A 24763-nucleotide genomic window follows, 5' to 3' on the forward strand; every position below is an offset into this window, starting at 1 on the left:
CCTACATATTTGAAATTTTTCCACGAAATCAGGGCATAGTTAGGTATTTCTTATCTACAGTTTTGTCTACGGAATGGGTGTTTGTTATTTTTATAGCCGGATTTTTTATTTCATATCTATAGAAAGACCAATGTCATCCAAACAAAATAGAACTGAACTATTTAATTTCTCAACTTTTATTTTAAAATTAATTTTTGCTTTTTGATTTTTTTTGTAAATATTTTTGCAATTTTTGACCCTCGGTTTTGGTGCCCCTAAAGGATGGCGCCCGTGTGCATTGCACACTTTGCACATATGGTAGCGGGGGCCCTGACAATGAAGAAGCACAATAGAATAGATTTTCTTGCTGAAAGAGATACTAGAGGAAAGCTACCAATACCAGAAACCGGCTCCGATATTATTTATCGACTTTAAACATGAATTTATTGATAAAGTAAAAGGAAGGAACTTTAAAAATCACCTAGGAATCTAGTTGAAGAAATAGGAATAAGCAGAAAAATTATTAGCATGACACAACTAACACTAAGAAGAACTAAATACCAAGTAAAAGTAAATAATGAAATATCAAAGTTTCCTAGTAAATGAAGGAGTAAGCCGAGATGAACAACTTTCATCTATTCTCTTTAGTCTCCTCCTTCCTGGAAACCAATATAAATAGAAAAGGAGTTATGTATCACAAAAAACATCAATGCCTGGCGTTTGCTGATGATATAGCAATAGTAGTAAAAAGCAAACAAGAAGGGATACGGATAACTAAAGAATTAGGAGAAAGAGCCGTAAAAAAGATATTAATGACATAAAAACGAAATACATGGAACGCAAACACCAAGAATATGTAATAGGAAAGTATTTAACAGTACAAACAGATAATAATATTTACATATAGATTCGAGGAAGTTGAGAGATTCGAATATCTAGGAACAATTAGTATAAGTATAACACGAAAAAAAATATAGAAGAATAAATCCAAAATAGACTTATGAAAGCGAGCAAGTGTGTTTATGTATTAAAAGGATATTAGGAAATAAATCCATATCCAAGAGGTACCAAATTAAGAATATATATAGAAACAGTTATTAGGTCTGCAGTAGGTAACTTATGAAGCAGAGACATGGACATTAAATAAAAAGCAACAAGAAATGGTGCAGATATGGGAACGAAAAGTACTAACGTAAAATATTTGAAGGAAAAATGGAGAACAGCGTTTGGATCAGAAGGAAAAATGAAGATCTCAGTGAGTTATATGGGGAGCCCAGTATACCAGGAGTAATTAGAAACCAATGACTAAGATGGCTAGGGCACATGCAGAGGATACCAGAGGGTAGACTACCGAAAATTTAACTGTCAAGCACAATTGAAGGACGTCAGAGAAGAGGTCGACCCAGAACAAGGTGGAAAATGGATATAGAAGAAGATCTGAAAAAACTCAACGTCTCAAATTTGAGGATGAAAGCTATGGACGAGAACGGATGAAGGAGAATGGTCAATCAAGCCATGGGCCCACTAGGCTCGAAGTGCTTTTAATTATAATTATATTGTATTATATTATATTATATTATATTATATTATATTATATTATATTATATTATATTATATTATATTATATTATATTATATTATATTATATTATATTATATTATATTATATTATATTATATTATATTATATTATATTATATTATATTATAACGTAACCTATTAAAACTGAACACAATTACATTGTTTTCAAATTGATAAGAGTATTAGTGAAATTAAATTAGTCCTGTCGCCAGGGGGGGTACAACGGCCTCCTTAATTCAGATGGACTTACCCAAGTTTTTTTTATATATTTTGACCCGCAGAATACGAATTTTTTGGGTAACAATTGATCCGGATGTCGATAAGATTGTTATAGACAAAGAACTTGAGGAATTACATAACAGCGATTTCTCGCAAAACAAAACATCTTTTTGTATTTTTTGGGTCATTTTAAGCAAAAAATATTCCTACAAGTTTTTTCGTAGAATGCATAGTTTTCGAGATAACCGCGGTTGAACTTTCAAAAAATCGAAAAATTGTAATTTTTGAACCCTAATAACTTTTGATTAAAAAATAAAGTAGCAATTCTGCTTACCGCATTTGAAAGTTTAAGTCAAATTATATCGGTTTTGATTATTTGCATTGCTAAATATGGTACTTTCCAATATGGATATGGGTGCTGGATGTTTGCGTAACTAATGCTTGGGCACTAGCACGACAGTTTGGATATAAAAATGACAATTTAGAATTTAGAAGATATATAGTTTGTACATTAATAGGTGCGTTCGCGGGTACAGTTGACAAATTGTCGCCGACAATTTCTAACCTCACTTAATATAAATAATACCGTTAATAGATAAATATACAAGGCATATTTACTTTTAGTTAATATTAATAACTAATTATTAAATTATACTAGGTAAATATACCTTGAATATTTATCTATTAACGATATTATTTATATCATTTTAAAGTGCGCATGCGTTTTGCTGCTAATTTGTCGTCGACTAGTCGCCGACAGGCACCCGCGAACGGACTTATTATCTAACTATACAAAGTCGTTCTATCCGTTCTACTGGACCTCAAAATATAGCAATAATTCCTGCTCCATCCCCATCAACACAGCATCTAATTACTAATGGTGCTCAAAGAAGGAGATTTCGTGTATGTTCAAATAAAACTTGCGATAAATGTGAAATTCCACTCCACGATAAATTCTTCAAAGATTATCACACAAACTATTTTAAACTTTAAGTAATATAATTAATCTATGCCTGCTTCATTGTTTTAAAAATAAAATAATATGATATTGCATAAAAGTAATTATTTTTATTTTGTACCCCTATGTGCCCAACGGGTCGTTAACGACCCAGCATGTTTTTCAAAAATCAGTTTTTGAAAATTTCTTTTAGTAATTTTTCAATGCATTGTAGGGTATTTTATTACATTCTTGAGAAAATCATTGATATATTTGACAAAAATAGTTGTGGGCATAAATGGGTTTTAATAACTAATATTCTCGTCCAAACTGTAACGGGCATTTTTGTATTTATAATATATTAGGTATATTTATAAGACCCAAAAAACTCATTTGCAACCTGGCTGGTCAAGTGTCCCGACAAAAACCTTATTTCTCTGGACTAGATAGCGAACATATACCTACAATAATGCAACCGTGACCGTCGGACGACACAAAGATACCAAATGTATAAAAATCAAAAGAAGAATTGAACAGGGAGACACGTTATCTCCCAAACTCTTTACAGTATTTGAACATGCTTGCAAACAATAATTGGAGTGGGACCGTGGGACGCCAAAGGAATAAATGTCAACGGCTCTCCCACCTACGATTTTTAACCGGAAGTGACATAAAAACCGGAAGTATATACTTATTCTCATCTTGTTAAGGCGCGACGAGTAATATATCGCTTGTACAATTTCGGCGATTTTAAAAGAGTACCTCCGGTTGCAACTCTAAAACCGGGAGTCCGAGATCAAATTTCTCACTTCTAATTTCGTCTTCGGGTGACAATCTCTCATTCGACACCTCATTTGTCATTCTATCTGTTTTAATAACGGATGAGTTATAACCGCTGACAGACAGAAGGACGGACAGACAAGGATGGAACTGGAAGTGTATATTTGTTTTCGTCTGGCTAAGGCGCGTCGAATAATATATCGCTTTTACTATTTTGGCCACTTTAAAAGACTACTTACGATTGCAACTCTAATACCATCTTTGCGTATTAAGCTCTCATTCGACACCTCATTTGTCACTGTATCTGTTTGAATAACGGAGGACTTATATTTGAGGACAGGCAGATGGACGGGCAGACAGGCGTGAAACCAAAAGTATATATTTATTAAGGCACTAAGGCACGTCGGATAATATATCGTTTGTAATTTTTACAAAAATCAACTGTTCCACTACCTACTTTTTGTTTAAAAATTATTTTTAAATTTAAGTCTTTTAGATACTTATGTACTTAATGTTAATACTTGTACTTAATATTACATATTTATATATTTTTGAATATTTTGTTGAGCCCCCAGATTAGCTTTAATTACCGCTTGTGCTTGTAGGTACCCGTGTTGGCATACTTCGAATGCAATTAAATTCACTTGGCTTCAATTTGTCGTTGTGGTTCCAATGATATATGTATATAGGTACATATTAGTTTTTCAATCAAAACAATTTTGTTGGTAATTTCTCGTTTTAAAATCTTCCAAACACTTTTTATGGGATTAAAGCCATTAGAGATGCCTCCAAAATAATAAGAAAGGAGTATGAAACTAAATCAGCCCTTCAATTTTTCCCCAGAATTTTTTAAAGTTAGGAGAGAATACAACGCTTCCATTCATCCCGTATAATGCCATTCTAAGCAAAAAAATTTTGTTAGCAGAATAATAACAAACGAAATCAATACATGAATACATGTACCTATGTAGGTATTACAAACTACCGGGTGTCCACTTATATTTTCCCCCATTTTAACTGCCTATAACTTCTAAACGGCTTAAGATAGAAATATGCGGTGTTCGATGAAACGTTTTATTTTAGTAAAAGTTTTGTCTGAATGGATTGAATTTTTTATATCGCTTTCAAATACGAAAACAAAAATGGCGGATTTAAAAAAAAACGTTGTTGACTTTTTTTTAATGGAACACCCAGTATATTTTTTGTAAATTGAAAGAAAGGTCATTCATCTTTCCAGCGATATAAAGTTTTTCAAAATCGGTTGTCAAATCACTGAGTAATTAATTTTTAAAATGAGCGGTGCAACATGGATATCACATACCTAAATAACATAACTAAGCAAAATGATATTATGCTATGTGATTTCCACATTGCATCTTTCATTTTAAAAATTATTTGCTCAGTCATTTGACAACCGATTTTAAAAAATTTAATATCGCTGGATAGGTAAATGACCATTTTTTCAAGCTACAAAAAATATACTGGGTGTTTCAATAAAAAAATTCAACAACCTTTTTTTTTTTCAAAAATCCACCATTTTTAATTTAAAAACGACATAAAAAATGGTCATTTACCTAAAAACTTGAAAAACGGTCATTTCCCTATCCAACGATACAAATTTCTTTTAAATCGGTGGTCAAATGACTGAGCAATTAATTGTTAAAATGAGAGAAGCAATGTGGAAATTACATAACATAATATCAATTTGCTTATAGTATTTTTACTACAAAAACGTTATTACGTAGGTCAAAATTTTTGACGTAAGAGAACTGTCAAAACATTAGAATGTGACTTTTCCTTATTGCTATGTTTATTATAAACACGGCAATAATGAAAAGTCACATTCTAATGTTTTGACAGTTCTCTTACGTCAAAAATTTTGACCTACGTAATAACGTTTTTGTAGTAAAAATACTATAGTTAAGTTATTTAGGTATGTGACATCCACGTTGCACCTCTCATTTTAAAAATTAATTACTCAGTGATTTGACAACCGGTTTTGAAAAACTTTATATCGATGGATAGGTGAATGACCTTTCTTTCAATTTACAAAAAAATATACTGGGTGTTCTATTTAAAAAAAGTCAACAACGTTTTTTTCAAAAATCCGCAATTTTTCTTTTCGTATTTGAAAGCGATATAAAAAATTCAGTCGATTCAGAAAAATCTTTTACTAAAATAAAACATTTCAGCGAAAACCGCATATTTCTATGTTGAGCCGTTTAGAAGTTATAGGCAGTTAAAATGGGGGAAAATATAAGTGGACACCCGGTATTGCACATAGATATATAATTCTACGGTATTGCAAGAATCTTGAAAATCAGAGTACAAATAATAAAGTTATAAAATTGTCAAACTTAATCAAAAATTTTTATTGGCGGAATTTTGTGTCGGGGAGTGTATAAAAAACAAAATTATATGCTGTCGCCATCTACAGGAGTATTTTGAAGTATACTAACCCTTTTCAAATGTGAGGTTAACTTTAACTTTAACATTAAAATCTATTTTTTAGTGATTTTGCTAAATCCTGAAATTGATGCATAAAATTAAATTTAATGATATGGAAGAAGCTAGTGAGAGAACTTGTAAAATAGAAATAGATGACACCTGTGTTGGTCCATTGGATGCCTTCAAAATAGAAATTAAGAAAGAACCCAAGACAGAAATTGCTGCAGATCAAGCATTTGATTATTTGAACTTAAATGAATTTCCGGTAAACCCTAAAGTAGAACAAGATGAATATTTTACACCATTTGAAGAAAAACAAACAACACATGAAGAAAGTAAGTAAATAATAACACTGATTAATATAATAACAATAACAAATTAATTTTATGTGGGAGAAGTTTATTATCCCAGATTTAGCCATACGGCTCACACTCCCTCTGAGGGGAAAATTGACTCATCCCAGATACCTAAGGTATCAAAAGGATTGAGCTCTGGTGGGACTCTTTCCATGTTATCGAGCCCTAGGTGACTTGGTATGCTTGAGTATCTCCCAAAAATTTTCGAAAACATCTAGCCGTCGAGAGTAGTACAGCTTCCTGCATGGTCTTAGAATTGTTCATTTAGAATTTAGACCATTGTTTCCCAACGTGGGCCCACGCCCCTTCTTCTTCTTCTTAGCCTTCTATCGTCCACGTTTGGACATAGGCCTCTCCCAACTCCTTCCATCGGTCTCTATCCTGAGCAACATATTTCCAATTCCAATTGGACCCACGCCCCACAGGGGGGCAATTGGAATATGGACTCGACACCAGTTTAACCCTTTCGCTTCAGGTTAAACAATTCTAGATTTTGATGCAGAACATTATAGTATAGTCTTTATTTATTGCTCATACTTCAACTAATAACGTGTTCTTGAGACTAGTTATGAAATTTCTTTGTTCATCGCTAAAACTCGTACTATAGGAGAGAACCCCAAACCTGTAGGTATATTATGAGCTAGCTGCCTATGCAAGAAATACGTGCAGTTGGTATTCATTTGCCTTATTTGTTCTACCTATCGGTAGAACATTCATTTTGTGAATCAACCAGTTGTTAATCATTCTCATAAATAGCTTGTACACAGTCTGAACAAGGTTTTGTAGAATTCTATGAACTATCTTTGTTATTTTATATTTGTCCCTCTCTTCCTTATTGTTGATGTATTTAATTTTGATATTCTTCTCTTTACACCCAGTCTTGCCATTAGACATTTTAAGCCTCTGTTGTTTTCCATTTCTTACTTTACTAAGCTTATGCCAAACTTAGTTCATTTCTAATTGTTTTATTTAGTTTTATGTATTCTTGAGTATGGCGTTTATTTTCCGCCAGTAGTTGCCTTCTTTCCTTGATTAGTTGCTTAGTTAGTATGGACTCGACACAAATTTAACCCTTTCACTTCGGGTTAAACAATGCTAGATTTCGATGAAAAACATTATAGTCTTTATTTATGGTGTATTCCACGAATATACGACTGTTTTGGATTATCACGACAACGAATATTTTAGTGTGCAACGGATCAATCCATATCAAATCAACCAATTAAAATTAAAATGGTTGCTGACTAATTTTTTTTATTTTTTATTTTTTTACCCAAGATTGTACTATGTTCAGAGAGTTAAAAACTGGTAGTCATTAATTTTTTTTATGTTCAGTTTTTTTTTGGCAGCCATTTTGTTTGGTTGCGACAACCGATTTTGCGTTTTGCAAAGGTTTGCGTTTAAGTCTGTATCTCATTCATTTTCAAAGATATTCAGTTATAACAAAAACCATCTTAAAGAGCATTAAATTTACTATATTTTAAGCTTAATTAATACTTACATCTACTTAATAGTGAATTTAAAAAAAATTATAAACGTTAACGTTTTGGGAAGATAAATTCTCATTTTTGAAGTTAAAAATTTTAAAGAAGGAATTAAAACTCACCTTTAAATATTTTTTCAGACGTAGTCCTTATATAGCAGTACTTCTCCAAACAGTTTTAGCTTTGAATGTCTCATCCTTTTTTTTATATGATTTTTCAAAAATTGCAATTTGTCGAAAATCAACCATTTTCAACCTGAAATATCTCAAAAGGGACACACACAAAAAATCTAAAATTCTCACAAAGTACTCTTTACTTAGGTGGTAGTAAGTGGTTTAAATTGCATCATTGAGACTTTATTAGTTTTTAAGTTACAAATTTTTAAAAATAGTGTTTTATTCAATGTCGCAAACACGAAGACTCTTACCAATTGAAAATAAATTATAAAGACACATTGTTATTTTAACTTTAACTGTACATATTGCTTATTTCCTATAAAAATTGTCAATAGGTTGCTGTTATTGTCACTTGGTGCTCTTAACAAATTGTTGTATAAATTTGACTGATCGCTGTACAAAGTTTTTCACTAATGTTGAAACTCCGACCTGTGGCAGTTGTAAATTCTGTTGGCGACAGTTTTCTTAGTACCTTGCTGATGGGCACCCACACCTTGTCATCTTTTGAGGCTTTAAAAGAGGTTCTTGGACCATGTGGATGAAAAAAGTGAATACAGAGATCATTATGTTCTTCCGATGTTTCTACGACTCTCCCGATCCACCATTTATCGTCATAAACACAAGCTATAGTATCATTTATTTCAAATGAAAATGCATTGCAGTCTGGAATAAGAGAAGTACTGCAAGTAGTAAAGCGTTCTGATTTTGAGTACTCGTAGCATTTTATCTCTGCTTGACTTAGAGGTACAAATCGATGACACGCCCTTGTCTGCGGTACTTTTACACAGTAGTCAAATCTCTTTTGTAATTTTGTGCTGTTTGTTTCAATTTCTTCTGATGTTACAAAAATAAAATGTATGCCTGATATATTATCAAGGCAAAACTTGCACATTTCTTCAGCTGTTAAAATTTGATTGTTATAAGGACGTTTTAAACTGGCCTGAGTTACAGCTCTCTTTGTGGTACCACCAATTCCGTCACAGGCATTTTTGCCATGTGAGGAGGCAAAAAAGTTCCACTCACATGCAATATCAAAATCAGTCTTATGGTGGCAAATGTTACTGAAGTTCTTTCGGTTCTTGTACTGACCGCTGGTTCCATCACTGAAATAAATTATTTTCTTTACTTCTGGTGCTACTTTCTTCACTTCTTCGACAAAATATTTTTGGAATGTGTGAACAGTAGCAGTGTTATGATCCAAGTTGTCACTTATAATACATAAGCTTTTACATTTAATACCATCTTCATCATTTTGTTTGTAGTAAAATACAAAGGGGTGCAAGGTGGCTTGAGGATTGGACCAATGAAAACTTTGAATTTCGTCTTGTACAACAAATGTCATGTTCTCCGCAAAATCACACAACACTACACAAACATCGTTTGATAAATTTTCCTTAAGGTCTTTCAAATATCGAGACTGTGCTTTCGAAATGAAATGATGTTTTTTTAATTCAATAAGCCTGTCAACTAAGGCCTCAAAAAAGTCATCAACCGGCATAGTTCGAGTGATTAGTTCTGCTCGATCAGTACTAACCCACTGCATAAAAGTAATATCATCAGGAAGATCATCAGTTTCAGTGCCTAGTAGCTCAATAAGAAATTGTCTACCTGGGCAGAGCTCACAAAGATCAAGCATGCATTCACTACTCTCAGAGTTGCAAACCAGTAAATCAATTAAGTCTTTGTAATCAGTATTGAGGTTTGCTCCAGCAATCATAAGTTTTACATTCTGGTGGTACTTGCACACACATACACTGTGTGTACCAGATGACCCAGGTAAAACACACCACTTGGGCCTTAAGGAGCAAAAAGCTGACCTACCAATTTTATGGCTAGGATATTTTTCTTTGAAAGCCACAAACAACTCATTCAATGTATACAGTATTAGTCTTTTTTGTTTATAAACTTTGTGACCCAATGAAACACATTCCTTTTTTCCGGGGCATAACCGACTATTTTCATCGTCTTCATAAAACTTAATGACATCATTAACAACTTCATTACTTAATCTGTGGCCATCCTTATTTTTTAATTCAGGTAAAACACCTTGACTTTTCATTAGTTTTCGTGATAATTGTACTTGATAATCAGTAACATCAAACTCTTTACATATCCGTTGTTTGGACCAAGAACTGGGTAACAGACTTATGATCTTAATTTTTTCTTCTTTTTTACTTAGTTTACATTTTTCTTGCAACTGTGCGATAAGTTTCTTGTAATCATTTGACAAATTGTCTTCAGTTTCTTCTGTGCTTTCTTCTTCATTTGTAACACTCTCATTGAAAGTGTAAGCCAATTTTCTTTTCACAGCTGTACTTATTTTTTCGGTTTTATATTTTAAAGCTGACTGGCGTTTTGTTTTACTCAAATTAATTATTTTTGAAGCAGGGGATATATTTAATGATTTACAAACAGAATCAACTAAATTTAAACTGGTGACTTCACCAACAAATGATTTCTCTACATCCGTTTCTGGTTCATAATCTATGTCAATGTCCCTTGTTTTTCCTTCTGCGGTGACACCAAATATTTTCTTATTACATGTAGGACAAAGTGATTTTCCAGGGATCAAGAAAACGGGAACATTTTGATTCCTTTGTAAATGTTCAAATAAGATCTCCCTTAATTCATTTCTAATAGGTTTTTTATGGATACCTAATGGGTCACAACAACTTTTACCAAATATATGATGGTACTTATTAAGATACTTCAATTTATGGTAGTTGCAAATTGTTTCTAGTTTACTTGATAATCGAAGCTCTAATAATAGTTGTTCACTTACATTTAAATCACTTACTTTATATATATCCTTAGAAAAAGGCTGTTATTCAGATTTATGACATAACTCACTAGTTAAAACTCCTAATGAACACTCCATATCAAAACTAACTTTTACAACACATATTGAAATACAACCACTCTCCACTAATGCATGAAGTCAACTGAACTACTATTGCTGAGCCTTGCCTGTAGAGACTTGTCTGTCAGTTATCTCTGCTAGTCTCTTCTTGCCTCAACAGGCATGAGTGACTCATTCCTTTACAAAATTCAAAATTTAAACTTTTTTTTCTTTGAATATATTAAAAATCTAATGGAATATTCATTTTTAGGACTTAAAAATAAGTTAAAATACCAAGTTTCATTACAATCGGATAATAAATAAAAATATATTTTTTTGTTAGATTAGACTTTTTAATTTGACATAAAATTCAACTCATATATTAACTTAATATTAACAGCTTTTGTAGTAAATATTTTGTAGTAAATAGTCTAGTATGTACAGTTAGAGTTAAAATAACGATGTGTCTTTATAATTTATTTTCAATTGGTAAGAGTCTTCGTGTTTGCGACATTGAATAAAACACTATTTTTAAAAATTTGTAACTTAAAAACTAATAAAGTCTCAATGATGCAATTTAAACCACTTACTACCACCTAAGTAAAGAGTACTTTGTGAGAATTTTAGATTTTTTGTGTGTGTCCCTTTTGAGATATTTCAGGTTAAAAATGGTTGATTTTCGACAAATTGCAATTTTTGAAAAATCATATAAAAAAAAGGATGAGACATTCAAAGCTAAAACTTTTTGGAGAAGTACTGCTATATAAGGACTACATCTGAAAAAATATTTAAAGGTGAGTTTTAATTCCTTCTTTAAAATTTTTAACTTCAAAAATGAGAATTTATCTTCCCAAAACGTTAACGTTTATAATTTTTTTTAAATTCACTATTAAGTAGATGTAAGTATTAATTAAGCTTAAAATATAGTAAATTTAATGATCTTTAAGATGGTTTTTGTTATAACTGAATATCTTTGAAAATGAATGAGATACAGACTTAAACGCAAACCTTTGCAAAACGCTAAATCGGCTGTCGCAACCAAACAAAATGGCTGCCAAAAAAACTGAACATAAAAAAAATTAATGACTACCAGTTTTCAACTCTCTGAACATAGTACAATCTTGGGTAAAAAAATAAAAAAAAATTAGTCAGCAACAGTCATTGGTTGATTTCATATGGATTGCCCAACATAAGAAGTACGAAAGTCTTTTACTCTAATAATTACTCCAATAAACAACAATATAATTTGCAATTTACTTTCGTTCTTCATATTTTGCACAGTAAAATATTCGTTGTCGTGATAATCCAAGAGGGTCGTATATATTCGTGGAATGGGGTATACTGCTCATACTTCAACTAATAACGTGTTATTGAGGCTAGTTATGCCAGTAAGCTGAAAACAAGAAATCTCTCAGTGCAAATGGATGAATCATCTTTGAGAGGCAGTGAGGCAGTATTGATAACTTACATTTTGTGCTGCTGATGGTGCTCCTAATGCGATGGGCAAGAAAAATGGCTGCTTAAAATTGATGAAAGACGCGAATCCAGCAATGATTCTTGTGCATTATGTTATTAGTAGGGAAAACTTGGTGGCTAAAGACATCTCGCCTGTTCTAAATTAAGTACTACATTCGTGAGCGTCCCTTCAAGATATTATGTGAAGAACAAATTGAAGACCACCTGAGACTTTTACTTCATAATGAAGTAAGATGGCAATCCGATGGAAACTGCTTGAAAATATTTATGGAACTCTTTGATACTACATATTAGTGATTTTTAAGCGACAAACCTGAAATGAAGTATCTATTAACAATCGATAGTTAAAGCATTTGTGAGTAGTTTAGCAGAAATCTTTGAAAAACTAAATATTATATTAAACAGTGTTTTTAATAAATTAAAATATAGAAAAATCTTTATTAAAATTATTTGGAATTTGATGTTGTTCTGAAGCTATTTCCTTGTGGCATTTTTATAATCAACTATTTATATTATAATGGGAAATAAGCCACAATTTTACCAAAAAAAGATTTTATTAACGTTTTGAAGCCCAAATCGGGTTTCGTTGTCAAAATACAAAATACTACTAAAATAAACAAAAATGTTGTTGCTAAGTAAAAAAATTCTTCTAATAATTTATTTAATCTGACTCATTTATATTGGCAATTCAGACGTATATTATACATTTTAAAGTAGAAAACTTTAAAATGATGTCGTCATACTGGGACGACTTTACTAAAAGATAGTTCATTCGATTACATGAAATCAATCCCAACTCAAGAATATCCGTCACAAAAAAATATCATAGCATGTGATATGTCTTTAAAAAGACAACCAAATGCAACGATGACAGTAAAATTCTCGCGTTAGAGATTCCATAGTAAATTGGAATTTGAACATGAGTTTTTCATTACATGTTTTGAAAATTTACTTACTGTGTTTCGTAAACAGATTCTTAGTGAAAATAAAATAAAATTTTTATTCAGTTGCAATGCGAAGACAAAACAATCTTTTTTTTCAATTAGAATATGGAGTGCAGTCCAGCCCTCTGAATCGACGATTTTGACTCCAACTCTTGTTGGAGTCTCATCGGAGAGAACGTAGAGTCAAAAATTGTCGATTCAGAGGTCTGGACTGCGCTCCGTATTCTAACTGAAAAATAAGATTGTTTTGCCTTCGCATTGCAACTGAATAAAAATGGAATTTTTATTTTATTTTTATATTGGTCGTTACTTCTTTGAGTAACTAGGTCCATTTTCTGTTGGAATTTACCAGCTGAACAGACGGGGTCGTGAATTGTAAGTTTTTGAATTCCCTCTTGTCTTCTTCGCTTCAGCATCCATCTGGCTTGCAAATTTTAGAAGCCGTGGAGGTGTTACCAAGAAAATGGACCAATAAGTTTTTAATTTAAAAATCTTCTAGTAATATTTTAATATTTTTAAATATTATTAATATTCCTATTAGGATTGAAAACTACTTCATATCTCAGATTCTTAGTGATTTCTTCCTATTAAAAATTATGTATGTTACATGCTTTTCGGGTCCTTTAAATAGCAAAGTATACAAATTGTAATGTGCAAAATCTTCACGTCAGGCCTCCCCTAAAAATTTTTATATGGGCGCCCATGGTTACATATGAATTTTAGAAAGGCTAAGGTGGGGCATGGCACAAGAAAGGTTGGGAAACACTGATTTAGACCCATCTTTTTTATGTTTTTCTGAATGACTCCAGTAGTAGACATAATAATCGGTATTGTCTGGCTATTTTGCATTCTCCATTGTCTTTGTATTTGAATTTCCAGATCTCTGTACTTGGTGATCTTTTCAGTAAATTTAGTACATAGATTATTGTTGTTAGGTATCACCACATCAATATATGGTGTTTGTCTTGTTAATAAATTAACTAGTTCAATATCTGGTCTATTTTGTGCCACTGTTTGAACTGTGAGTATAGTGTGGTCCCAGTACACTGTATACGTAACATTTTGTTAGGCGTACTTTAAGAGCTAATGTTAAATCTTTGCTACATAGGACCTTTTTCATTTTCATGAAATTAGAACGTGCTTTTTCGATTCTGACTTTGATTTCTGCAGTGTAGTCATTATTTTCTGTTATGAGTGTTCCTAGGTAAGTGTACTTTTTACTCTTTCGATCTGCTGGCCCTCTACTATCAAGATTTCGTTAGTATAATGGTTGTTTTTACTAATTTTCATAAACTTCATCTTTTTGATATTGAGAGAGAGTCCGTACTCCCTACTACACCTTACTATTTTACTCATGAGTCTTTGCAGGTATTATAAACTATCAGCTATTATTACTGTATCATCTGCATATCTGATGTTGTTAACTAAGACTCCATTTACTCTTATGCCGACTGTTTCATCTTCCAGAGTTTCTCGCATTACCTCTTCAGAATAAGCATTAAATAATAGAGGTGAAGTATGCAGCCTTGCCTGACTCCTCTCTTTATTTCCATTTCTTCAGATGTTTCTTTTTCAATTCTTACTATTGCTCGCTGATTGTACTTAATAGAGGTGTGTTATTAGTCTTAAATCTTAAATAATAAGGGTGGTGGATTATATCTAAACTGAAATGCTGTTTTTAATTTTTCATTATACATACTCATATTTTGAGTACACGGAATTAACTTTCGTTGGAATTTTTCCTAGATGAATAGACGGAATGTGACTGCATAATATTGTAGAGTGCCTTTCGTCTCCTTTATTCGTCGTCTCCTTGCCTTATAAATTGTAAAAGGCAGAGTTTAAGGATATTACCAGAAAGTGGTTCAAACAGAATTTTTAGATTTATTGTTTAGATCTGGGACTTCTTATTTCTTTTTAATAGATATCGCTACCGCTGAAACGTCCGATACGCAGAATTATTTTTGAAATTCTGTTTAAATAGGCAGCTTGGTTTCGTTTCGATTCAGAGGTTTCCATGTAGCCCAACTGAGGAAGTCTAGAAAAACCGAAAGGGCTGCATAGTAGGGTGGAACGAAAAAAATGTTTTTATAATTTCAATGTGTAATAGTGATAGAAAGTTGCCTATAGCCATTGTTAGGCCACAAAAAAATATATTTTTTAAAACAAAATATTTTGAGAGGTGCCGCAAAAGGGTTGAAAATTAGAATTTTTAGTTAAATTTTGCGAATATTGATGATTTTGTTTTGGTCAAAAATAGCTATTGTAATGTCTTAATTCCTATTTTGAATGATAAATACACGCTCTAAAACTACTCTTTGAAGATAATTTTAATTTTAACTTACTTTTAACAATCCAATATTTATTTTTACTAAAACTGGCGAAGTTTGAACTAGAATTCAGCATTTAAAGAAATATTTAGTAGTAAATATTTATTTCATTCCTTAATATAATTTAACATTCTTAGTAGCATATGAAAGCCAAGACGTGAGGAAAATGTGTATCGGTAGAGTTGACAAGGTAGTTTCAAAGTTTATGTCAACGAGGGAGGAAACCAGGCAAAACTAGTACAGCAGCATTTGGATGACAGACAATAATCAGTAGCTGATGGGAATACAGCTGTGAATATTATATGTGTTACATCATGCTAATGATAATGATCAAAGTTCCGAGCAAGAATTTATTTATCGTTCCAAAAAGCACTCAAGTTCTTTAAGTATAACTAAGCAAATGCGAGTAGAACTGCCAACAGTAGCTTCTATTTGTGACAGGACTGCTGTCTCTGACAGAGTAGCAGCAGCAATCACCAGTGCTGTACGAGATTTTGGCATTATTGTGAAAGATAATAAAAGTAAGGTAATTGACAGAATGAAAATACGTCGAGCACGGTTGAAAAATCGTACAAAAGCCACAGAAATTAGCTTCACTCAAATTGGAAAAATCGCGGGGTTATTCTTTGATGGAAAAAAAGACAAAACAATTAAGCAAGAAAAACGAGGAAACAAATTTTACAAAAAGACTAAGTATAGTAAAAGAGCATATTTCAATAGTAGAAGAACCTGGACCAACCTTCCTAAGGCAAATAACTCCTGCTTCCGGAATAAGTGGCTATAACAGATAGCATAGTAGAGCATTTTCAAGGTGACAATCCTTTGAACATTTCCAATATAACAGCTGTCGGATGCGATGGAATTGTCACTATCACCAGTGTTAACAATGGTGTAATTGCTTAAATGGAAAAAAACCTAAATAAGCCGCTGCAGAGGCTGATTTGTTTGTTCCATACCAATGAATTGCCTTTGCGTTATTTGTTTTGTGCATTGGATGGAAAACTAAAGACCCTAATGAATTTGGAGGGGCTTTAAGCAAAGAACTTGCAATTTGTAACCAGATTCCTATTATTAATTTTGCTCCCATACAAAGCAACCTCCCTATTCTAGATATTAAGAATGATCTAAGCACAGATCAAAAATATTTACTTGAAATGTGCAAAGCGATCTCCAGTGGTGTATGTCCTTCTGATATTTCTTTAAAAACCCCTGGGAAATTAGCTCATTCACGATGGCTTACGTTGGCCAATGGCATTCTTCTGTTGTATGTTGCAACAAACAATCCTTCAGATAATCTGAAAACTTTAACTATGTATGTGATGAAGGTGTATGCCCCAGTCTGGTCTCATATTAAACTGAAACCATCTTGTGTAAATGGGTCAAAACATCTACGGGGACTCATCAAATTTTCACGTTATCTTTGTGAAGAACATCTCCAAATAACTGATCCAGTAATTCAACGGAATGATTACTTCTCTCACCCAGAAAATGTACTTCTCTCCATGTTATGTGACAAGGGAAAACACTTAAGAGAGCTAGGTCTACGGCGACTTTTGAAGGCAAGATCGGGACTCATAAGTGGTGTAAGGGACTTTGTTGTCCCGAAGCTTAACTTTAAAGCCAATGATTACATTGATATAATTAACTGGACGGAAGAAGAAATTACTGAGCCTCCTATGACAAAACATATAACTGACGAGGACTATATTATATAAGTGAAGATGAGGTATATAAGTGAAGCAAGATAACCTAGTTGTCAGGTGCAGTGTGTGGATTTTCAATGTTTCCACTGTCATACACAGGCAGAGGAAAGAGTTATAAAGCTTGTGACTGAGTCATCTCTTAGTGTATGTGGTCTAGAAGTAAGAAATAGCTTTGCTAGAGCAAATGTTGCTTCCCAAAAGATTATGCCCAAGTTTGAGACAAAAAACAATTTATTAAAATATCAAGAGGAATATTGTAACTAAAGAAATCTTGTATCAATGTGTACATATAGCAATGATAGCAATGTTAACTGACTAAAAAATGTTAGCTATGGCACCAGGTTAAATGTATAAAATATTTGAAAATTTCTGCATTTTGTTGTTAAAACCCTATCTTTTCAATGCTCTTGCGGCACATCAAGATGTAAACCTAGAACAAAAATATTTTGTAGTTTTATTGTAGACATGAAAAGGCAACTTTCGAGTGCTATTAGAAAGTTCTTTGAAAAAAAATGTTTTTCCTATCCTTTCGTACCACCCTACTGTATAGGGATGGTGGATCATCTCTGAACTGAAATGAAAGATAAGCTGTTTTTGATTTAATTATTTATAATTGGTTTAAATTTTAGGTTGTTCCCAGGAGGAGAACAAAATGAGCATGATGGAAACGTTACATTCGTCTTGTAATGGAAAATATGCAGGTCAACATGCTGAAGGGAAAATATTAAATAAAAATATGATAGTTGGGACTGAACAAAGATGTTACAAATGTGAGACATGTTATAAGCAGTTTACTCAAACAAAATACTTAAAACAACACTTGTTGGTACATGCCAGAGAAAAACCTTTCAAATGTGAAATTTGTTTTAAGCAGTTTTCTCGAAAAGGTTATTTCACTGAACATAAGAAAGTTCACACTGAAGAAAAAACTCATGAGTGCAAAGTTTGTTTGGAGAAGTTTACTATAAGTGATTTAAAAAGACATTTGAAAACACACATTGGGCAAAAACTTCACAGGTGTGAAATTTGTTTTAAACAGTTTAGTAGAGCAGGTACTTTGAAAACACATTTGAGAGTACACACGGGAGAAAAGCCCTACAACTGTGAAATTTGTTTAAAGCAGTTTATAGAAGCTGATAATTTGAGAAAACATATGAGAGTGCACACTGGAGAAAAACCGTACAAGTGTGAAGTTTGTTTAAAGCAGTTTGCTAGCAGAAGTCAACTGACAAGACATTTGAGTATACACACAGGTGAAAAACCTTACAAGTGTGACATTTGTTTGAAGCAGTTTATTACTAAAAGTAATTTGCAAAGGCATTTGATATTTCACACTGGAGAAAAACTTCACACGTGTGAAATTTGTTTTAAACGGTTTGGTGAAGCAGGTCATTTGAAAACACATTTGAGAATGCACACGGGAGAAAGGCCTTACAACTGTGAAATTTGTTTAAAGCAGTTTATAGAAGCTTATAATTTGAGAAAACATATGAGAGTGCACACTGGAGAAAAACCGTACAAGTGCGAAGTTTGTTTAAAGCAGTTTGCTACCAGAAGTCAACTGACAGGACATTTGAGTATACACACGGGTGAAAAACCTTACAAGTGTGACATTTGTTTGAAGCAGTTTATTACTAAAAGTAATTTGACAAGACATTTGAGAACACATGCTTGAGAAAAAAATCACAAGTGTGAAATTTGTTTAATAAAGCAGGTAGTCTGAAAACCCATTATATAGTGCACACGGGAGTAACCTAGGACAAATAATCTCGGAAGAAAAATCCCCAGACAAAAAATCCCCACAAACACGGGTGTAGCCAGGGGGTTTTGGGAGTTTAAACCTACCCCTTCTCCTCCTCCCCGAAAAGTTAAGATGTTAACATTTATAAAATTAAAATAAGGACAGGCGCTAGATCTTATTTTAATATCTTAAGGCGCTACCTACAGGTGCTAATCTTTTTATGATTTGTTCAATACTTTCAATATAAAGTTCTCATCATTTCAATTTCACTTCCTTTGATGAGCAGTTGTCTTCTGAAAGGAAGAGACAGCAAAAGAAAAAAACTAATCCCTATCGTAAAATAATTTTTGCGGCAAACAAGGTATACCTTTATAAGAGGTAAAACTGATTCGGGGAGGATCCACATTACACTAGAGTCTGAACAACCACTTCATAATGATGGTAATTTTCGAGCACTGTTGCGGTACGCAGCCGAATCTGGGGATAAAGATCTTTTTAAGCATTTGGCCATTTCTCCGAAGAATGACACGAACCCTCAAATCCAAAATGAAATAATTGACATTTGTGGTGATATTATTCAACATAAGATCATCGGTGAAGTAAAGAAGGCTAATTTTTTGCGATTCTCGCCGATGAGACGACTGACATTACGCGTATGGATCAAGTCTCACTGTGCTTGCGATATGTTGATGTCACAGATGTTAAACAACATAAAGTTATCGAGATGTTCTTACAGTATATTCCAACTGTTGACGTGACAGGATGCGGCCTTGCAAATCTCATAATTACAGCTCTGAAAAAGTATGGACTTAAATGTTCTCATGTGGTTGGACAAGGTTACGATGGGGCTGCAGCTATGAGTGGGTATTTGCACGGTGCCGAAGCGTATATTCGTCAAAAGTGGCATCTTGCTTTTATTTACATTGTAGTGCACACTCACAATCTTGCTATTGCCTACTCATGTTTACAAGTAGATATGCGAAATTGCGTTGGGATCGTGAAGTCTGTTAGTTCCTACTTTAGACGTTCGACAAAACGCACTGCCGTTCTGAAAAAAAAATTCGGGATCTGTTGCCAGCTGATCACCAAAAAAATCTACTGGCTATGTGCGAAACACGGTGGGTTCACAAGCATGAAGTCATTATAAAATTCAAGGAAATTTATCCAGCGATTGTGCAGGCTCTCGAAGAACTCAATGTAGCCACTGTACAGAAGCATCACAACAAGGCAACCAAATGCTTAACACACTTCGGTCTTCGAATTTTGTTATGTTCCTAGTGATTCTTAAAAGTCATGAGCTATACATTGTCGCTATCAAAGCAATTGCAGGCAATTAATACAGACCTCATAACAGCATTCACTATGGCATAGAAATTGATCCGAATGAAGTAGTGGATACATTTAAAAAGAAAAACAGAAAATTAATTCTGTAATGCTTACTTGATATAATAGTACTTTATTCTTCCTAATTTCGTCCAGGAGCTTTTTTATTGATCTATTTTTTACATCATCTTTCAAATTTTTCTTATGAATATAAGGGTTATTTTATGTACTTTTAGTCGTTTTATTTTTTTGCACCCTCCCCCCCCCCGGAACTAAAACCTGGGTACGTCTGTGCCCACAAATAATCCCCGTACAAAAAATTCCGGTCAAATAATCGGCAAAAAAATTCCGGACAAAAAATCATCACAAATTTTTCTGGACAAAAAATAAATAATTATTCGCTTAAATCATTTTCTCACTCTGCTTTGAATAACATTACTTATTCGTGATGATAACTGCTGGGCTTGAAAACGATAATTTTGATTGTATGCAAAAAGACCTGTGCCTTTTTTGTAACTTATACGTCAAAAATATTTAGTCATCAGTTTAAATTCAATGCAAGCAACATTCGCTCTCACTCTGAAGATAACAAAAAATCATTATTTCTATGAATGTGTTCGCTTACACATTTCAACTATTCCAAAAACAACACGTAACAATTTGTATCTGCTTATATTTGAACGAAGGATCCTGAGAGGAATATTCGGTGGCATCTGTGAAAATGGTGTTTGGAGGAGGATGTACAACTACGAGGTATACTACAGATATAAACATATTTTTTGATAAAGACGTAGTATCTCTTATAAAAATAGGAAGACTAAGATGGGCAGGACATCTAGCAAGATCACAGCAGAACAACCCTCCTAGAAGAATCCTTATATCACAACCTGTGGGAAGTAGAAATAGGGGTAGGCCAAAACTCGGATGGAAGGATGGTGTAGATGAGGATGGGAGAAAAATAGGCGGAGCCAACTGGCAACGGTTGGCACTGGATAGGACTGACTAGCGTAATAGACTTGGGAAGGTCTAAGCTCTTTCATAGGGCTGTAGCACCATTGATGTTGATGATGAACCATTTGTATCATGTAACAAATTTTCAACAACACTGATATACTTTCTCATTGTTGCTTTGTTCATATTTCACCGCACAATCAATTATTCGTTTGAAAACCTTGATGCCAGCATTAAGTTACATATTGAAGACATCGCATTATGTGGGCATTTTTGTGGGGATATTTTGTCTAAAACAATTTGTGGGGATTATTTGACCAGAATTTTTTGTAGTGATTTTTTGTCCGTACACCCACGGGAGAAAAACCTCACACCTGTGAAATTTGTTTGAAGCAGTTTATAAAAGCAGATAATTTGAGAAAATGTATGAGCTAGAGTACATACTGGAGAAAAACCACACAAGTGTGAAGTTTGTTTAAAGCAGTTTGCTACCAGAAGTCAACTGACAAGACATTTGAGTATACACACAGGTGAAAAACCTTACTACAAGTGTGAAATTTGTTTTAAGCAGTTTATTACTAAAAGTGATTTGTAAAGGCATTTGATAATTCACACTGGAGAAAAATTTCACAAGTGTGAAATTTGTAATAAACGGTTTGGTGAAACAAGTCATTTGAAAATACATTTGAGAGTGCTACAGGAGAAAAACCATACAAGTGTGAAATTTGTTTGAAGCAGTTTAGTAAAGCAGGTATACTTTGAAAACACATTTGAAAGTGCACACGGGAGAAAAGCCTTACAACTGTGAAATTTGTTTAAAGCAGTTTATAGAAGCTGATAATTTGAGAAACCATATGCGAGTGCACACTGGAGAAAAACCGTACAAGTGTGAAGTTTGTTTCAAGCATTTTGCTACTGGAAGTCAATTGACAAGACATTTGAGTATACACACAGGTCAAAAACCTTACAAGTGTGAAATTTGTTTTAAGCAGTTTATTACTAAAAGTAATTTGTAAAGACATTTGATAATTCACACTGGAGAAAAACTTCACAAGTGTGAAATTTGTAATAAACGGTTTGGTGAAACAAGTCATTAGAAAATACATTTGAGAGTGCTACAGGAGAAAAACCGTACAAGTGTGAAATTTGTTTGAAGCAGTTTAGTAAAGCAGGTACTTTGAAAACACATTTGAGAGTGCACACGGGAGAAAAGATTTACAACTGTGAAATTTGTTTAAAGCAGTTTATAGAAGCTGATAATTTGAGAAACCATATGAGAGTGCACACTGGAGAAAAACCGTACAAGTGTGAAATTTGTTTGAAGCAGTTTAGTAAAGCAGGTACTTTGAAAACACATTTGAGAGTGCACACGGGAGAAAAGCCTTACAACTGTGAAATTTGTTTAAAGCAGTTTATAGAAGCTGATAATTTGAGAAACCATATGAGAGTGCACACTGGAGAAAAACCGTACAAGTGTGAAGTTTGTTTCAAGAAGTTTGCTACTGGAAGTCAATTGACAAGACATTTGAGTATACACACAGGTCAAAAACCTTACAAGTGTGAAATTTGTTTTAAGCAGTTTATTACTAAAAGTGATTTGACAAGACATTTGATAGTTCACACTGGAGAAAAACTTCACAAGTGTGAAAGTTTAAAGCAGTTTATCACTACATATAAGTATTTTGAAAACACATGCTTGAGAAAAACTTCGCAAGTATGAAACTGCACAATAATTACTACAATTGAATCGCATATTGTATAAAGGGAATAAGTCCACATCAGTAAGAATTCAAAATAAAATATAGATACATTTTGTTAAACTAAAGTCGGCAAATCAATGAGTCCATAAGGGAAATTTGTATCTCTCACCATACACGAAATATCGCGGGATAAAAGTTTTGTTGAGCGTATAAAGGAAACTTGTCCGAGACTTATTACCTTTATACAATAATTCATGTGGCGCCCCATCGTTTTTTTTATGTTGTTTACAGAGTTGTTAATTACTTTGGTTAGCTGTATGTAACTGGTGTGTGTATTAGTAGTTTTGCTGATAAACATTAATATTATTTTATTGTAAACAATATTCATTAGCATCATGTCTGATATCTCTGATACATGTAGTGAAAGTATTAAATTGATAAGAGAATGGAAACGGAGAAGGAGCTAGTGAAAATCTGAAAAATATAAGAATAAATATTCTTATATTTGTACTTCTCATATAAATAATATATTATTTAAGTGTGACCCCTGGAGTGAAGTTATAACACCATTAGAGTAAACTTCATAGATGGAGTTAATTAATCCAAATTTAATTTGTCAAAAAAATGTTGCAGCTACTTCGTTTCCAAATAAAATGGCATACGAAGGAAAAGTGTCAATCAAGGCCAAAAAACTGGGTGATCATATGAAAGTCTTGACTTACATTTCAGAAAAAGAATTTTTTGAGCAATTTAAGGACTGGCCGACGACCAATGATGAATATGATAGTGATTAGATTTTTTTAAGTTCTAAGTCTTAAGATGTACTTTAGGTTTTGTTTTATACATAAATGAACAATAATTATTATCTGTAGAGCAGCAGCATTATTTTGTATTTTATTCATTTATTTTATAAAGGAAACAAGTTCCAGCCCTTAAAATCCGTTTTTGGTCTTAGTAGTTTTCAAAGCCAAATTTGCTGCATCACATGTCACTCTACTAATTTATGCATTTCATAATAGAACAGAATTTAATAGGTCTTCAAGTTTTTAAACTGTTTTTTGAGTTTTCTTAAAACTAAGTACTCGCAACTCTAAAAATAAATATTGATTACCCACTTGTTTCAAATGCATGTGCGCTCAGCGTTATGGACATTGAAACCTCCCTCGAAGCTAGTTCAGCCGAAATTCACGAGAGGTCGTCATTGCGAATTAACATCGCGAATATATTATTCGACGTGCCTTAGCAAGATGAGAACAAATGAAGGGTTTGGAATAAAAAGGGTATAAGTGCGTTTTTTTAAATAAGAGATAAGTACATATTATAAAATTTATTATTCTATATTTTTAGAATAATAAGGGTATAAATTTCAAACGCAACATATAGTGCCATCTACGAGCTACTAGAAAAATCTACTAAAGAAATCTTCAAAATGTGTTGCAATAAAAAAGGTATAAGTATTACTTGTACCGTTTCTATTCTAAGCGATTCCGAGCATAGTGAAATTTATTATTTATTACGTAGGTACAGTGAGCCTTGTTAAAACGTGTTTCAACAATTCTAATAAAGTGTGATCTACGTAATATGGAAAAGCACAAAAGGTATTGGGGTGCAAGAATGCAGATATTGAGCGTTATAAAGGGTCAGAAGATACAGTAGTTGTATGCTTCGATTTGCAACAAACCCTACCCACTCCTTTGTTGACCACATCTAAGGTATTCTATCTACGACAGCTAAAGACATATAACTTTTGTGTTTATGATTTACTCAGTGGAATCCCTCATATGTTTGTATGGAATGAA

At 33.0% G+C, this 24763-nt stretch overlaps 1 protein-coding gene across 2 annotated transcripts; it reads left to right on the top strand.

The window, feature by feature from the left end:
* The first annotated feature begins 5974 nt into the window (after positions 1-5974).
* LOC114331014 (zinc finger protein OZF-like) lies at positions 5975-23221 on the top strand. 2 transcript variants are annotated; one of them, XM_050652551.1, is made up of 3 exons: positions 5975-6276; positions 17879-18301; positions 22605-23221. In XM_050652551.1, exons 1-3 carry the CDS (start codon positions 6030-6032, stop codon positions 22982-22984), a joined length of 1050 nt encoding a protein of 349 aa, XP_050508508.1. In that variant the 5' UTR covers positions 5975-6029; the 3' UTR covers positions 22985-23221. The 2 variants fall into 2 exon arrangements, with proteins under 2 accessions (XP_050508508.1, XP_028136275.2); XM_028280474.2 differs by lacking the exon at positions 22605-23221 and having other exon boundaries at positions 17879-20542.
* Positions 23222-24763: the final 1542 nt, after the last annotated feature.

This window comes from Diabrotica virgifera, chromosome 5 (genome assembly GCF_917563875.1).
Source record: "Diabrotica virgifera virgifera chromosome 5, PGI_DIABVI_V3a".
Classification (NCBI taxonomy): Eukaryota; Metazoa; Arthropoda; class Insecta; order Coleoptera; family Chrysomelidae; genus Diabrotica; species Diabrotica virgifera.

What these genes read in the sequence shown, in the direction of transcription:
- LOC114331014 (XM_028280474.2), top strand. Translation starts at nt 6,030, where the DNA reads ATGCATAAAATTAAATTTAATGATATGGAAGAAGCTAGTGAGAGAACT. An exon ending in ACAAACAACACATGAAGAAA is followed by an intron (nt 6,277 to 17,878) that starts GTAAGTAAATAA and finishes TTTAAATTTTAG; the next exon opens with GTTGTTCCCAGGAGGAGAAC.